The 16,021-nt window shown below is 42.5% G+C and overlaps 1 protein-coding gene across 2 annotated transcripts in view; it reads right to left on the bottom strand.

The window, feature by feature from the left end:
- ST8SIA4 (ST8 alpha-N-acetyl-neuraminide alpha-2,8-sialyltransferase 4) overlaps positions 1–12,760 on the bottom strand; it is a 107,457-nt gene extending 94,697 nt beyond the window's left edge. The window contains exon 1 of one of the 2 annotated variants that reach the window (XM_042455824.1): positions 12,282–12,760. In XM_042455824.1, coding sequence (XP_042311758.1) covers positions 12,282–12,412 — 131 coding nt within the window. In that variant the 5' untranslated portion in view covers positions 12,413–12,760. Of the gene's footprint in view, positions 1–19; positions 97–12,281 lie in introns of those variants that run through there. The other variant, XM_042455826.1, reaches the window with a different exon arrangement.
- Positions 12,761–16,021: the final 3,261 nt, after the last annotated feature.

The following is a 16,021-nucleotide window of genomic DNA, read 5'->3' as shown; positions in this document are numbered from 1 at the left end:
GTATATATTTATAACCCACCTCTCCCTGTGTTGGATCAAGGTAGGTAACAGCATATAAGTAAGAATTGGTGAAAGCTCTCGCCTTTTTTGTGTATGCAAAGGGATCTAGCAGCACCTTTGAGACTAACTGAAAGATAGAAGTTGGTAGCATGAGCTATTATACACTTGAACTTAATTCTTCAAATGCATGCCTGTTACTTTGGTTAGTAGCATCCTCCACAAGTATCCTTACCTAATCACTGCTAAATATCACAATTTAGTAAGAAGAAAATAAGAAGATTTCTGCCAGGTCAGACAAAAAGCTTGTCTAGTCCAACATTTTGTTTCCTATAGTAGTTGAACAAATGCCTATGAAAAGTCCCTAAGCCAGATATAGGACAATAACTCCTTCCACTTGTTATTCCCTAGCAACTGATGTTCATGAAGGAAGCTGCCACAGATTCTTACAATATATTCACCATGACTACTCGCCACTAATAGCCCTAACCTCCGAAGATTTGTCTAATCCCCTTTCAAAAGTTAGATTGACCTGGTCATTTTGTTTCATTTCAGTTTATTAATATGGCCTAGATAGAATATCATCTCCTCACCGTTTGATTCAGTCTTTCACATTCCCTTCCTATCTGTCCTACATTCTTACAGAGTGAAAACAGATGCCAGAAATTCATCTCACTTTTCATCAATCCCCATATCAATGAACAAATTAATGCCCATGATCCAAATGAAAATGAAAACAAAAATACTAATTCATTCTCTATGGAGATTATCGCATAGGCTTCACTGTCAGGAGATTATTGCATAGGCTTCACTGTCAGGATAGACTCGGGACGTAACTTTCTTAAGGCCGATCTTATCACATTTTCCCATTCTTGAAAAGTTGCAAGAGAAGCCAGGGTTGCATACAGGCTGCATACTGCTCAACAATGGGTGAATGTGATAAGATCCACCTTAAGAAAGCTACATCCCAGGTCTATCCCACCAGTGAAGCTAATCTCCTATGCTGAACAATGGTTTGGAACTAGTGGTTTTCAAACACTAGCTCTCTACCTTATGTGATAAATTGAAATACAGGGAAATACATATTTGTAGCCATATGTATGTACAGTGGTACCCCGGGATACGAAAGCACCGCCTTACGAAATTCCTGGTATACGAAAAAAATCAATAGGAAAAAACTGTTCCGGGTTACGAAGGTTTTTTCGGGTTACGAAAAAATTTTTGGTGCTTTTCGGCGCTATTTCGCACGAAATCGCGGCTTTTCCCCATTAGCGCCTATGGCTTTTTCGGCTTACGAAGGATTTCGGGTTACGAACGCGGCGGCGGAATGAATTATTTTCGTAACCCGGGGTACCACTGTATGTCTGTTTACCTGCAAATCTAGATATGCCTACAGCCTTACTTTATAAGACACACAGTTAATAGTGGAACCAATTTCTAAGTGTGTCTAGAATGGGCCCTTGGTATCTGAAAGGGTTTGGTTCCAGGAGCCCTCATGGATATCAAAATTGGTGGATGTTCAAGTCTCATAGTAAAATGCTGTTCCTTATACAACGCTTTCCCTTAAATAAAATGATAAAATTACAATTTGCTTTTTGGGAGGGGAGAAGTACACACACACCATGGATGATTAAATGTAGGAATCTTTATTCACTTGTTTATCTGTCTTTTTTAAAAAAAAAAAATCACTAGAAAAAGAGGCAATATTGATCTCCATGCTTTCTAACCAACACAGTTCATAGTTCAATGTTTAAAATTGTTTTTGAGCAAATACATTTGTTAGACCTAAAGCACACTGTTTGGGTTAACTCTTCCACCCTAAAAGATTCTGCATGCCCCTACTGGACAAAAACATATATATGCCAGGGCTGGAAAGATATTTATTATCTATCAAGCAATCAGCAGATAACATGTAGATCTTACCATTTTATCTCTTCATGAATGTGCATTTTATACATGCCAACTTAAAACAGATTTTTGGCCATATGGTCAGCTTATATTAATGGGTATGGCTAGCTTATGATTATCCTAAGAATCTTACATATTCCCTCTGCACTTTTCCTTCCCTGCCTTTCACTCCTCTTTTTGTATCTATAAAAAAAAAAAAATCAGCACCAAATTTAAAAATCTAAAAAGACCTCCTATCTTTATCAACTACATAAGTACAACATTTCTCTTTGCTGACCAATCCAGTCATTTCTAGAATCAAGAGACTCTCTCCTCTACCAGGTTCGATTACTGTCCAGTTCAGAGGTCAGTAACTGCATCCCTCCAGATTATTTCTGGACTATAGCTGCCCTCACCCCTCACTTGCTTGGGCTTCAAACAAAACAAAAGTAAATTAAAAGCAGCAGGAAGTTCACAGTTGCCTTTCCCTAATTTAGTCCATTATTATACACTTTAACAAGAAACAGCTTTCCAGACTATCAGTCAGGGATTGTCCTCATCTTGTACAATCTAATCTTTTCCCTAAATCAAGAACGTTCCACATCCAAAAAAACAGCCACACAAAATAAATTAGCATCAACACAGTGACTGCAAGGCTCTAAACAATAAATGGAATTCCATTTGCCCCATGTAAAAATCTCATTCAACATATTGATCAATATGTGCAAAGGCTTTCAGTATGTTCCAAAGCATCTTGTCACCATGGACTGTGACTACTCATAGGATCAATAATCATGCATAAGTATTTGCTGGATTTGCACTACATACAATATGCAGTATTGATCTACAGTGAAGACTGCCACCTATTGAAATAAACTGAACCAGTTTTACTTCATACATAATCATTTTTATAGGTTGTGAGAAGAGTCAAATTAGGAGCCACAAGTTCTATGCCATAATGAAAGACTGTGCAATCTTTATTGGATATTACTTATATTAATCCAGGGGGAAAGATCAACACTAGCATTCATTACACCATTTTTCCACCTTCTAATTCAATGCACAATGAATTGTTGTGTTTTTTTAAAAACACCCAGCCATTATTGCTCCCTGCTCTCACCCAGTGTTTCTGCCACAACATCATAGTTAAGACTTCAAAAGAAAAACAAAGAAAATGCATCATACTACAGACAAAAAATTGTAGTAGTATTGCAGGTATCCCAAGAAAACCAAGTTAGGGAGACCAAGAAGTGCATGAAAGTTCAGCAATTTTATTAGCCAGCTGGCTTCAGAGGAATATTTTCCAAAGGTCTGAAGCCCTGATCAACAGGCGACATATCCTTTTATAGGGATTCAAACAACTTCCAAGCTATACATTGATTGGTACATAGAATTAAACATAGGAATTCTTCACTGATTCGTTGGTTACAAAAAATATACATTTTGATGCCCCACGTGGGTATCACCATCAATTCTCTTATCAGGACTGTTTTTGCTCACTGTCCCAGCATGGCATTCCAGCATTCCTTATTTTGGGCAAATGCAGACATCTAGGCACCACCTGGAGCAATAAACAGGCCCTGGATGACATGAAGAGGATGTCTGTTTGACCTGTTACAAAAACAGTCATTCCCCCTAATTTCATCCCCATTCAGCTCCAGGCATTCTAGCTATTAAACATACATGCTATTTTCCTATTTTATTAATTTTGGTCATTTTTTTCCTTCCTGTCCTCTTCAGTAGAAAGAATTGTTGCTTATACTGGACTAAGTGTAATTCCACTAGGAATGTTCAGGAAATGGCATGGGACCAGGAGTTAAGATTTTCACAATGTTTTTTCATCCTTAAAGTGCAATGCTTGAAATACAGCAGACCTGAGAATTCAGCGTCTACTCAACATCTATAATGAAGGAGATATATACTGTGGTATACAAAGGCAACCTGAAATCCTTTGGAGGAATTGTAAATCCCAGATGTTCAGCATTACGATACTCCTCCCAAGCCAAAGTCACCAAGATGTTCTTGATGATCCATTTGGCCTCTTATTCCTGGTGTACTTATTTTCATCTCAGTTGTCATTGAAAAGGACTTTCCAGTCCAGGGCAATCATGAAACTATACCCAGAATCTCAATGTATTTTGATGCATGTCTAAAACCATGCAAATAAATGAGGTTTCAAGTGCTTAACCTCAGCTAGGTTGTGCCACTGGTCTTTACTTGCAACATTATATATCATTTTTATGGCCCCAGTGATTTTTTTAATGCAAACCATTTCTTGCTTTATATATTGTTTATTTTTAGTCCTCATTGACAGCAGATCCCTAGCTTAAAACGTTTTCACAGAGAAACTGTGAAGCAATACATTATGAAAGGGCAAGGCAAGCTTAGCTTTGAACTCACAGACATATTCAGTAAGACAGTTCATCTGGAAAGTCATCATCGGTCTTATCAACTGTCTGTACACCATGAAGCTCTTGCTACCAACAGCAAAGAGGTGTGTGTATGTTGGTTGTTGTTTTTTACTTGGGTAAACATAATGGCAATATATACAGAAGAAGATCCAGGTTATTTTTGTGGCTGTTGGGCAAAAAAATAACTCCGGGGGTGCCTCACTGTTCCACTATGCTGAAAACCCTTGATTTTCAATCTGATTCCTTGGAAGTTAAGTCTCACTGAGTCCAGTGGAGCCTACTTCCACTAAAAAAATGTTTCTCATATGTCAAAAACAATAACAAGGAGGAATACTGGACTGATGAGAATCTTTGCAGTTCAGGTCTTATTCTGTGCAAAATTCACAGCTGTGTGCAAAATTCTTAAAAATTCAATAAGTAGCATTTTCTGTACAGAAAATAAAATTACTCTGTGAAAAATTGCTGTTATTTTCTGCATAGAAAATGCTCCTTCATGAGAATAAAAGTGATAATTTTGCACAGAATAAGTACCAAACTCCAAATAGTCATAAGCACGAAGAAAATTGTTAAAATTAGTAATTATTTTATTTAGGAACAAAATACAATGTGCCTGCATCATATGCAGACATGCCAGAAGACATAATGGCGTGTGCACCGCACACCATGTGCACGAGCCCCATTTTTTTTAATGGGGCTCAAGCATATGTGGTATTTCCCTTACATGGTGGAGTCCGGAGCAGATCCCCCATGTAAGCGAAAGACCCACTGTAAGTTAATAATTACAGTATATCCTTGGTGGACACACAAACGCAACTGATGACAAGCTACAACACTGAAAGAAATACAACAGCCTTACATACCTTCTGAGAGTGATTGCTACAATCTATAAAATAATAGATGTTAACTTATTATCCACAAAACCTTTAAAATAACAAGGTAACCCAGCAACGTATAGGTAGGCAATTGTGGCTTTCCAGATGTTTGTGGCAATCCAGATGTTTTTGTTGGTCCAACCAGCATGACAAATGAAGTGGGATGATGGGAATTGAAATTCAAAAATATTTGAAGGGTCACAATTACCAATCCTTGCTGTAGACCAGTAATGGCCAACTTGTGTCATTGTAGTTAACTAGTGCAAACTATAATCCATTATCTATCCATTAACACTCAATACTGACTGTAATAGATGATGAGAATTGCAGTTCATCAACAGCTGGAAGGCTGCAAGTTGATTATTCTTTCTGTAGCCAAAAATAGCCCAAGCACACTGGTACTTGGCCTGCAAAAGTTTATTGCAATGAATGTTTGGCGGGGTAAGACTGCCAAAAAGAGGCGCCTCCTCGGTGCCTCTCTCTGCTGCGCAGCTGCACCGCAGCATATAAATTGTGCAGCACAGCTGCGCAGCAAAGGAGCTCCCCAAATCAGCTCCTGTTTGTGGCACCGCAAAGCGCCAAAGATGGCACGGTTACGTCGCAGCTGTGCAGCGCTGTTTAGAGGCAGCGCAGCTGTGCCGTATCGTTGTGCTCAGCACATGCATGACATGCTAGGGTTGTGGGGCATGTGCACATGCTGCTCCGAGGCAACCCTAGCACATTGTGGACACGCCACAAAGGGCCCATCTGGACAGGGCCTTTGTTTTCTTTCAACAGTTCAAAATGACCATTTCCTGCCCACAGTTCAAAATGAGTCATATCATAACTTTATTCCTAATGTTTTGTATTTCCTTTCAGTACACCACAGTGCAATGTACAAAGGCAGGTTTATAGTTGAACATCTCAAAAACATAAATGATTTACATAGCTTTAAAGTAGATAATGGAGATACTGAAATAGTTCAAAACTTTCCATACCTAGGGCTCAATATTAGGAATGAAAAGAGGAAGACTGCATTACAGATTGATAGACTTCATAAAGGAAGCCAAGGCCCTGATCTGCAAGACCTGAGCAGGGCTGCTGATGAAAAGAGTGACTTAGAGGTCTCTCATTCATAGGGTCACCATAAGTTGAAGTTGACTTGACAGCAGTTAACAACTGCAACACATGTGAATTAAATGTTAGCCTTTATGTTCAGCAGACTCTGCTTTTGTTCAGCTTATGAACTGCGATAAAAGCTGAAGCAGCAATTGTACCCTTATACCCAGTAGCACTAAAAAAAACCCATCTCAAAAGTCAACTAATTAGCAGGCAGCAATGATTCCAAGCAGAGGGTGCTTAATGATATCAAAGCATTTTTCAATTTTTTTTTTAAACTTTGCTTTATCTCATGATTTTCCCTCTCATGACCTACTGGTAATCCATAATTTTACAATCAAAAATATTAAATGTGCAGTTTCAGAATTAACTAATGTGCAGCAAGTGTAAAATAGGGATTCTCTGGAGGAGAAATGGGCAACCTACGACTCTCCAGGTGCTGATGAAGTTCCAGCATCTACCACCATAGGACAGGCTGGAAATGCCTGATGGGCACTGGAGTATAATCATTTCTAGAGTACCACAGCTTCCGCATTTCTCATCTAGACAAACACATTATTGGAATCTGCTATCCTTTTGCTGTGTTGACACTACTGAAGTTCTCGGAGAATCCAATCCTTTTTTAAAAATGGAAAATATCCAAGTGAAGTGCTTAAGAGTGGCTTATATGTAAGAAGTTCTACTGTATGAGGACAGTAAAGAAATAACCAAAAAAAAGTATTCTTTGTTCTCATCTTGTTAATTTTTTTTAATTTATATTCAACTTTTCTTCTAGAACCGGAATCCTGGTGGTTTACAACAAAATTAAAACAGGTACAAATAAAAATAGACAAAAAGGTTAAAATAGTAAAATCACAATTAGTATTAAGACACTATTGGGTTAAAATCAACTTGAGAGCATTCAGCTAAAAGCCACATTCTTAATAGCTAGTAAATTTCCCAAAAACTGCCTGAATAAAAAGGTGCTTACTGATGGAAGGACAAAGAGGGAGGGCACCAATTTAGTTTCCCTTGGCAAAGAGTTACACATCTTGGGAGTAAACACTGAGAAGGTCATCCACTGAGGACAAATAACCTAAAGACCCCTTCTGGGGCTTAAACAGATAGAAGCACTGGGTGAATTAAACCTCAAGTTTATTAAACAGATGGAGCCAGCATGGTGTAGTGGTTTGAGTATTGGACTACAACTCAGGGTCTGATTTCCAGTTCAGCCATGAAAGTCACTGGGTGACCTTGGGCAAGTCACACTCTCTCAGCCTCATGGGAAATCTAATGCAAAACCTCCTACGAACAAATCTGGCCAAGTAAATCCCATGACAGGTTCACTTTAGGGTCACCATATGTCATAAATGACTTAAAAGGCACACAACAACAACAAATCTGCAGCCCACACTATCAAGCTATATAACACTGATAGGTTAGGTCCCTTCTCTGAGCACACATAATGCCTGGTATCCTGTTCAGTGCTTACAGGATCATAATCCAGATTTACAATATCATAACTCTTGGGATTCACATTAATGGTCATTATTAATCAAACATGACACCAAAAACTACCTTTTCAATCTGGTAACATCCCAACTAAACTGCTTCTGTGGTATGGCAGATCAGGGAGCGTTGGAATGACTGGAGTGCTTTCCTGGTTTCAGAATGTAATGAGACATGCAATTGCAACAGGACTGAGGGGTCTCTCTAGCTTCCTATTTTAAGTTCACACCATGTATTTTAGCGCACAGCTGACACTTCCAAATGTCCCAGTCTGCAGTGCCTCAGTAACTCTTTGCTCATTTTGCTGCTTGGCTGAATAGGTGCATTGTGGGGGGCTTTGTCAGATATAGCAACAGTGAAGACTGTCAATGTTTTCAGTTTGTTTTTTAGTTACACCAAAACTGAATCAGATATAGCAGGAAGTACTGGGCCTACTGTATCAGCAAAAATGGGTATGAAACTCATGTAGCTGTTTCCTCCCTTTCAAGAGTAATTTCTTGGTTGAAACCTCCATTGCGCTAGGCTAGGCACTGTTCTGTTGAGCCACACTTGAGCCATGAAAGTTAAGGGCTAACCATCTTCTTCCACCATGGAGAAGCTCATGGGACATCCTTCATTGGGGCCCTGTGCAGATGTGGTTAGACCGCAACACCCATAATCACTTAGTGTTACTGCATTACAAAAGTAAGCCAAGAAGGAGCAGCAGTGAAGCACCTTTCTGTTAACCTCTCCGCATGCCCACAAAACACTTCCATTGTCTTTCTGAGAGTGATGGTCGTAAAAGTGTGCTTTTTGCTATGCTGGGAAAATCCATTTGGAAAAAGGCACACTTTTATGACTGTCTCCCTCTTGAATAAGAATGGAAGTGCTTTGAAAGCATGCAGAAAGGCAAGGAGAAAGTCACTTTTCTGCCGCTCTGTCTTGGTTTAGTGGATTAAGGGGTTTGGTGGTCCTTGATAGGGCTGATAAAAACTAGTAGGCCCAAAACCCAGCGACATAGAGGGAGGTCATGGTGTCACAGCTGACCTCCACTGCCCTATATAGCCCTCAAGGGACAGGAAAAACAAAGGGCTTTCCAAAAAGCAAAAACAAACCTTAGAATATTTTTCTATAGGTAGGTAACACGTAGACAGGGAACGTACACTCTTGCTTTGTTGTGAGTGAAAACAGACAAACATTGCCTCATGTTTTTGCAGAGAAGGTCTGTCTGCAACTCCACTTGAAGTTTCAATCAGCTTTTGCAATGCCTTGTTCAGCAGTAAACTAACATCACTGGAATCATTAATTAATAGATTTTCCTTCTGCTTATCCAGTCACTAAAGGAAATGACAACCCACCCCCTTCTCTTGCAAACTTGAATTCAAAGGATGTGGTGAGGGGAAGCACCTCACCACTTTCAACTCTGATGGCATAGGGGGACTTTGAGACATCTCCAGTGTAGAACGGCTTTGGGGAAATTCAAATTCACTTTGCACAGTTCAGCATTTAAACTATACATTCAACAGATCAAATCAATACAGGAAAGGATGCACCACTTAGCCTTCAACAAAGAGCCCCCAGAAAGAGGATCAGGGAGCTTTTAATTTCAAAAACGAATGAGAAGCAAGACAGATAGGATGGAGGAAGAATGTGCCAGGTATCCAAACAGAGACTTAGCAAAGACCAATGTGTAGTGGTTTGAGCATTGGACTACGACACAGGAGACCAGGATTCGAATCCTAGCTAGGTCAAGCAAAAACCCTCTGGGTGACCTTGGGTCACACCCTCTCAGCCGCAGAGGATGGCAATGGCAAACCCCCTCTGAAGAAACTTGCCAAGGAAACCCTGTGATAGGGGCACCTTAGGATGGCCATAAGTCAGAAAGGCCTTGAAGGCAGCCGACAACAACAAAGGAGTGATCAGACATCCTTCCTTTCCAGGACCTGTCCTCCATTTCAGCCAGGGGGCATTTGAAAACATCCTTCGTTTGAAGCAGAACTATTCATGAATTTGATGTCTATTTGACAATCAGGGGCGTTTCTATGGAGCTGGTGGTGTTTGAGTTAGGCTTTCAACTTTTGTAGATTGTTACATAATTTTATGTGGTTACTATAGATTGTTTTGATCGTTTCGAATGTTACAGAGATTTTTTTTAATGTTTTATCTCTGAGCCGCCTTGGGTCCCTCGTGGGAGGAAAGGTGGCATACCAAATAAATAATTAAACAAATAATTTACAATTATTCGGCTGCATCCCAGTTTTTTTTGGGGGGGGGAATGTCCTCCATTTTGAGGGTGCCTTTGTGGCAATGGGGCCATCTAACCTGGCTAAAATCAAGGGAAAGCCCATGAATTGGAGGAAAGAAAGCCCTCTGCCGCTTTGGAACAAAGCAGCTCAGCTTTCCTTGCGCCTCTGCGATGGCAAAGATGGCAAAGTGTGACAACTTGCTTTTTTTCTTTTCCTGTTTGTGCAAGCCTTGCAAAACTGCCAACAACACAACAGAACACAACACAGACCCAGCAGGAAACAGGGAGGGGGAGAGAGTTCATGCCTGCCTAGATGCCCCCACTACCAGCCTTCCCCGCTGGCACTACCAGGGATGGGCATCTAGCCTGGCATCGCCCCAGCCAGGTAAAAGAAGCCAGGCCTTGGAAAGGAATGGGATGGGTGCCTCCATTGAGTCCCTGATTGTGTGTATATGTGTGTACTGCTTGGGCTGTGTCCACACTGCAGCAATCATCCGGTTTGAGACCGCTTTAACTGCCGTGGCTCCAGGTGATGGACTTCAGGGCCTGGTCATTCTTTGTACCCCTCCTAGCCATATCTCCACAGGACCTTTGGAAAGTTCATGCAAACCCAACCTCTCCAACAGTTTTGGGCCATCGCTGGACAGAAGGAAAGGGATCACAAAGCCCCAAGGGAGAAGCAGCAGGAGGTTGGGGTTTTATGACTGCTGTTGGAAGAGAAAGAAAGGGGCTCTTTTGTAAGGAGAGAGAAAGGTTTCTTTGCAGGAGCTAAGTCTTCCTATCATATATCCCCTATATAGTTTTACAGATGCACACATACATACACTATATATATATATATATATATATATATATATTAGTTATATAGAACTATATGTTTATACATGTATATCTTATATACCTATCCATAACTATATATATCTTAGTTATATATACTTATATGTGTGTGTATGTATATATATATATATATATATATATATATATAGTTGTATATATCTTATATAGCTATCTATAACTATAAAACTCTCTCTCTCTCTCTCTCTCTACACACACACACATACATATATGTATATGTATGTATGTATGTGTATATATATATATAGTCAAGGCAGTTCCTCTGTGACCTAGGCAACCCCATGAATCTCACAGGGTTGTTTGTTTCCCGAAGCAAGCGATGCTCCAGAGAGGAGTTTTGCCAAGTCCCTTCCTCTGGAACACAGCCTGCAGCCCCTGCAATTCCTCGGCGGCCTCCCACCCAAGTCCTAACCGGGGCCGACCCTGCTTAGCCCCCGACCAGACGGGGCCCGGCGCCTTTAGGGCCCGGAGGCCAATAAGCGGCCAAGGCAGGAGCTCCGGGAGGGAGTCCCCCGGGAAACTCCAAGGAAGCGGCTTCAGTCTTGGCCAGCGCAGGGGAAGCGGTGTCAAACCGGGTTGATTCTCCAGTGCGGACGCAGCCCTGGAAGAGGCTGGGAAGCAGGAAGCGGCGAAGCCCGGGTCCCGATGCTCAACTTCTTGCAGGGATAGTGCCACTCCCCCGAAGCAGCCCCGGTTCCGAGGGAGAGCCAGCCTCTCGCTCAGAAGCCCCGCAGCAGAGCAGGAGGGCTCCGCGAAGAAGGCCAGACCCCCTCCTCTCCCCCTTTGCTTCCCAGCCCCCAACTTCGCCCTCCCCTCCTCTGTTGCTTGGCCAACCTGAAGCCCTTCTCCTCCCCCTCGAAGCAGGGCAGAGCAAGAGCCCCTCGGGAGGAGTCCCAAGGCCGCCTTTAGCCCCTCGGGGGAGGAGAGGCAGAGAGAGAGAGAACGCAGGCTAAGGACAAATAGAAATAGAAAGGGAGGGAGGGAGGGAGAAAAGAAATAGATAGGAATGAAAGAAAGAAAAAGGAAGGAAGGAAGGAAGGAAAGAAGGAAAGCGGAAGGAAATAGGAAGGAAGGAAAGAAAAAGAAAGGCAATAGAAAGGAAGGAAGGAAAGAAGAAGGGAATGAAGGAAGGAAATAGAAAGAAATAGAGAGGAATGAAATGGAAGGAAGGAAGGAAAAACGGATGGAAAGGGAAGGAAAGAAAGAAAGGGAAGGAACGAACGAACGAACGAAAGAAAGAAATGGAAGGAAAGAAAGAAAAAACGGAAGGAAGGAATGGCTAGAAGCCAGGGAGGTAGTAGAGAAAAGCGGAAAGACAAGGACCCGGCCCCGCTGCTGCTGGGGGTCGTCCCTGCACACCTTCCCTTTCCCTCCCTGCCTCCCTCTTCTCTCTCGGGGCGTTGGGTGTCTGGGGGCGGGGAGGGCGGGGAGGGCGGGGGTCTCCTTTACCCGGGGCTCTGCTGCTGCTGCTGGTGCTGCTGGTGCTGCTGCTCCTCGGTCCTGGCGATCTCTTTTGTCTTGTAAAAAATCAGGAGGATGCTGATGGTGCAGATAGTCCACCTTTTCCGGACCGAACGCATCTCTCCAGCCCAAGGCAGGGAAACAGCCAGGAATCAAAAGCAAAACCAGGGGAAGAGATGCGGAGACCGCCAGCCACTAACCTCTCTCTCTGGGTATGAAATAGTAACTAAAAACAGCCCCTTCTGCTTCCTTTGTTTGGCAAGAAAGAGGGGCTTTATTTTAATTCTTCTTCCAGCAGAGAAGGAGGAGAAAAGAGGGGTGACTCAAAAGGGGCTCAGCTGCTGGAGGGCAAAGGAGGGCAGGGGAAGGGCTGCTGGGGCTGGGGCTGCTGCTGCTGAGGGCGCTTCCTCCCGCGGGCCAAGGCTCGCCTCCGCGGCTCCTCTCCCATCGCTGCCTCCTCCGCGGCTGCCTTCTTCCCTTCTTTAGGTAAGAGAGGCGAGGCAGGAGCCGGGGGCGTGGCCTAACCTAGCCCCGCCCCTCCGCTTGGTGGGGAAAGGACGAGCCAAGACTGGCCAATCAGGGGACAGGGGGCGGGGACAGCAGGGGGCTCTACTTTTGAAAAAGCCAGAGGAAGGAGGAAGAGAGCGGAGCCTGGGACAAGCCCCCCCGTTGGGCATGGGCAACACGTGTCCTCCTTTTCCCCCGGACCCGTCCTCCATTGTCCTCCTTTTCCGGGACCTGTCCTCCACTTCAACCTTCTGCCCAGGAGAAGCTTCAAAGTGTCCACTTTCAGGGAGACCCAGCGTCCTCCTTTTCCAGGGCCTGTCCTCCATTTGCACCTTCTGTTCAGGAGAAACTCCAAAATGTCCTCTTTCGGGGCACCCTACATCCTCACTTTCCGGGACCTATCCTAACATTTCAGATAGGAAATGGAGACAAGTCCTGGAAAAGGAGGATGCCAGGTCCCCCTGGAAGTGGCCACCTGGGAACGCCTCCTGGACGGAAGGATGAAATGGAAGACAGGGGGACCCAACATCATTCTTTTCCAGGACCTGTCCTCCATTTCTGGCTTCTGTCCAGGAGGAATTCCAAGATGCCCACTCTCAGGGGGACCCAGCATCCTCCTTTTCCAGGACCTGCCTTCCATTTCATCCTTCTGTTTGGAGAATGGGTTTCTATTTCTTTGAGTGTTTTTAGCTTTTATTTGGTCGTGGCCTGCATTTTTCTGGAATGTCCTACATTTTGTGGTGCCTCCTTCTCCTTGGAAGAGAGGACATTGGTCACTCTGCAGGAGGTCAGTCTCCAGGGGCGTCACTAGGGCTGGCTCCCTCTAGTGAGAGAAGTCATGGTGTCACCCTCCCTGCCTCTGACATCTTTTCCTACCCACAACATGTTCTTGGTTCTTGTGTGTCTTCAAGTCTTTTCCAACTTATGGCACTCCTATCGTGGGGTTTCCTTGGCAAGATTTGTTCTGAGGGCCTTTACCATGGCCTTCCTCTGAGGCTCTGTGATGGTTTCAAGTGGATGTCACCATTAAACCAGAAGTAGATCTGCAATTGTTATTTTTTGTTATTGTGTGATTTCAAGTTATTTCTGACTTATGGCGACCTTAAGGCAAACCTGTCATGGAGTTTGCCAGTTTTTCCAGAGGGGGTTTGCCACTACCATCCTTTGAGGCTGAGAGCATGTGACTTGGCTAAGATCATCCAGTGGGTTCTCATGGCTGAGACAGGATTTGAACCCTGCTCTCCAGAGTCATAGTCCAACGCTCAAACCACTAGGCCAGGCTGGTTTGTCTTAGTTACGTGGTAATTAATGGTCTGGCAAAATTTGGTCACCAAAGTCCTATGAAGGCAGCACTAAGAAACATTAAGGCATGAATGGCGGTTGAGCCATCACAGGAATAATAAAGATTGGTTTTGTGGGTTTTAGGGGGGCCATGTTCTAGAAGAGTTTGTTCCTGACATTTCACCAGCATCTGTGTCTGGCTTCTTCAGAGAAAGATCTGCATATCTAACATGTGCACATCTACTTAGAGTGAGCCACAGCGGACACATGAACGGCACTTCTAAGTAAGAGTCTTCATATTTAAGGATGCTGTGATAATGATGAAGGACGTAATATGCCCTCCCACTGTGAGTACCTGCAAGAAACCAAAAGTAATACTAGCCTTCCTGCCAGAGCTGACCGTCCTCCAATTAAAAAGACTTCTGGGGCCCCTGCATCCCAGCAGCCCTAGTCAACCTAACCAGTGATGGGGAATAAATAATAATAATAATAATAATAATAATAATAATAATAATTTTATTTGTATCCTGCCTCTCTATCAAAGATAATCGAGGTGGCTTACATATTAAAACTCCATACAAAATCCCGAAACCCCCTTCCCTCCCTTAAACAATGAAATATTAAAATAATACACAATATAAAATAATCTACAATAAAGTGCTGGGAATGCTGGGAGCTGCAGACCAAGAACATCTGGAGGTCCACTTGAAGCCTACTCCTCCTGTATAGGATTCTCCAAGCTATAATGGATGCTAGTGTGAGTCCACTAGAAACCAAGTGTTTTCTTTCTTCAACTGAGTTTTCTGCAATCAGGGCGAAATGTCTCTGCATCTTTTGCCTGTACACAGTTAAGCAATCACCCCCACATGCACTCATATCAAAGGCACAAAAAGACAGATTTTTTACATTTTAATTGATTGTTTTTTCTCACTAAGACATAAACAGTCCATCCAAAATGTTATTATATATTGGCTTTTTAATAATAGCCCATGCAACAAGGCAGTAGAGTTTTCATACTTTTTTGGCATTTATGAACATGTACAAAAATTACTCAGAGAAAATGATCTCCTCATGTCAAGGAGCCTGTGGGTGTACACTTTCTCATTTAGTCTGAGAGGGCAAATGAGGTCACAATCTACATCCCTAGTCCCAAAATGCTTCCTCACTCCAGCAGAACTGTAAAATGGATGTCTATAATACATGATTTATGCTAACCATCTGACTTTTTGCCAGGATATCGGCATTGTCATTGCCAACTCTTTTGTTAATGTCCTGTGCTAATGATATAATTGTCATTGTCAGAACTGTTCTGTATCTGATTCCACTCTGATTTCATGGTCAAGAATCTAGCCATATGCTCTAGTACTGCTGTTCCTCGTCTTTCTAGTCTTTCTCCTTCTATCCTGCCTTTTCCCCAGCTTGAGACTCAAGGTGAGCAGCTTTTACAAAAATTAAAGGGAATATAACTAAAATTAGAATCATAAATGGGTTTAAAATGTAATAAGCCACTAACACAATTAAAACCCATCACAAACATAACCATGAAAAAGAAACCAACCAATAGACAATGCAACACATTATGTTAGGCCCTTTCTCCTTGGACTGTCTAATAAAATATATAGCAACATTTTGGAATGACAGAGTTTTTCGGTTGTTGTTGTTTTGCTTATGTATATTGTGCCTTTACCCACTCTGGGGCAGAAGGTGGCTTGCAAAAGTTAATATGGAATACAGCTAAATGTAAATATTCTATAAAAGATAAAATATAACTAGAATATCAAATAGAATTAACAAGAATTAAAAGTATGTCCATTAGAAAGAAAAACAATGAATAAAATCAATAAGCACATTATTAAAGGCCTTTTCACCATGAGAAAGCAATCCTCAAACACCTGTTGAAATACAAAATTCTTCACCTGACTATGGAAGGATGGGGTCAG

The sequence above is a fragment of the Sceloporus undulatus genome, chromosome 2 (genome assembly GCF_019175285.1).
Source record: "Sceloporus undulatus isolate JIND9_A2432 ecotype Alabama chromosome 2, SceUnd_v1.1, whole genome shotgun sequence".
Taxonomy (NCBI): domain Eukaryota; kingdom Metazoa; phylum Chordata; class Lepidosauria; order Squamata; family Phrynosomatidae; genus Sceloporus; species Sceloporus undulatus.
This window is presented reverse-complemented; position numbering and strand designations above follow the sequence as displayed.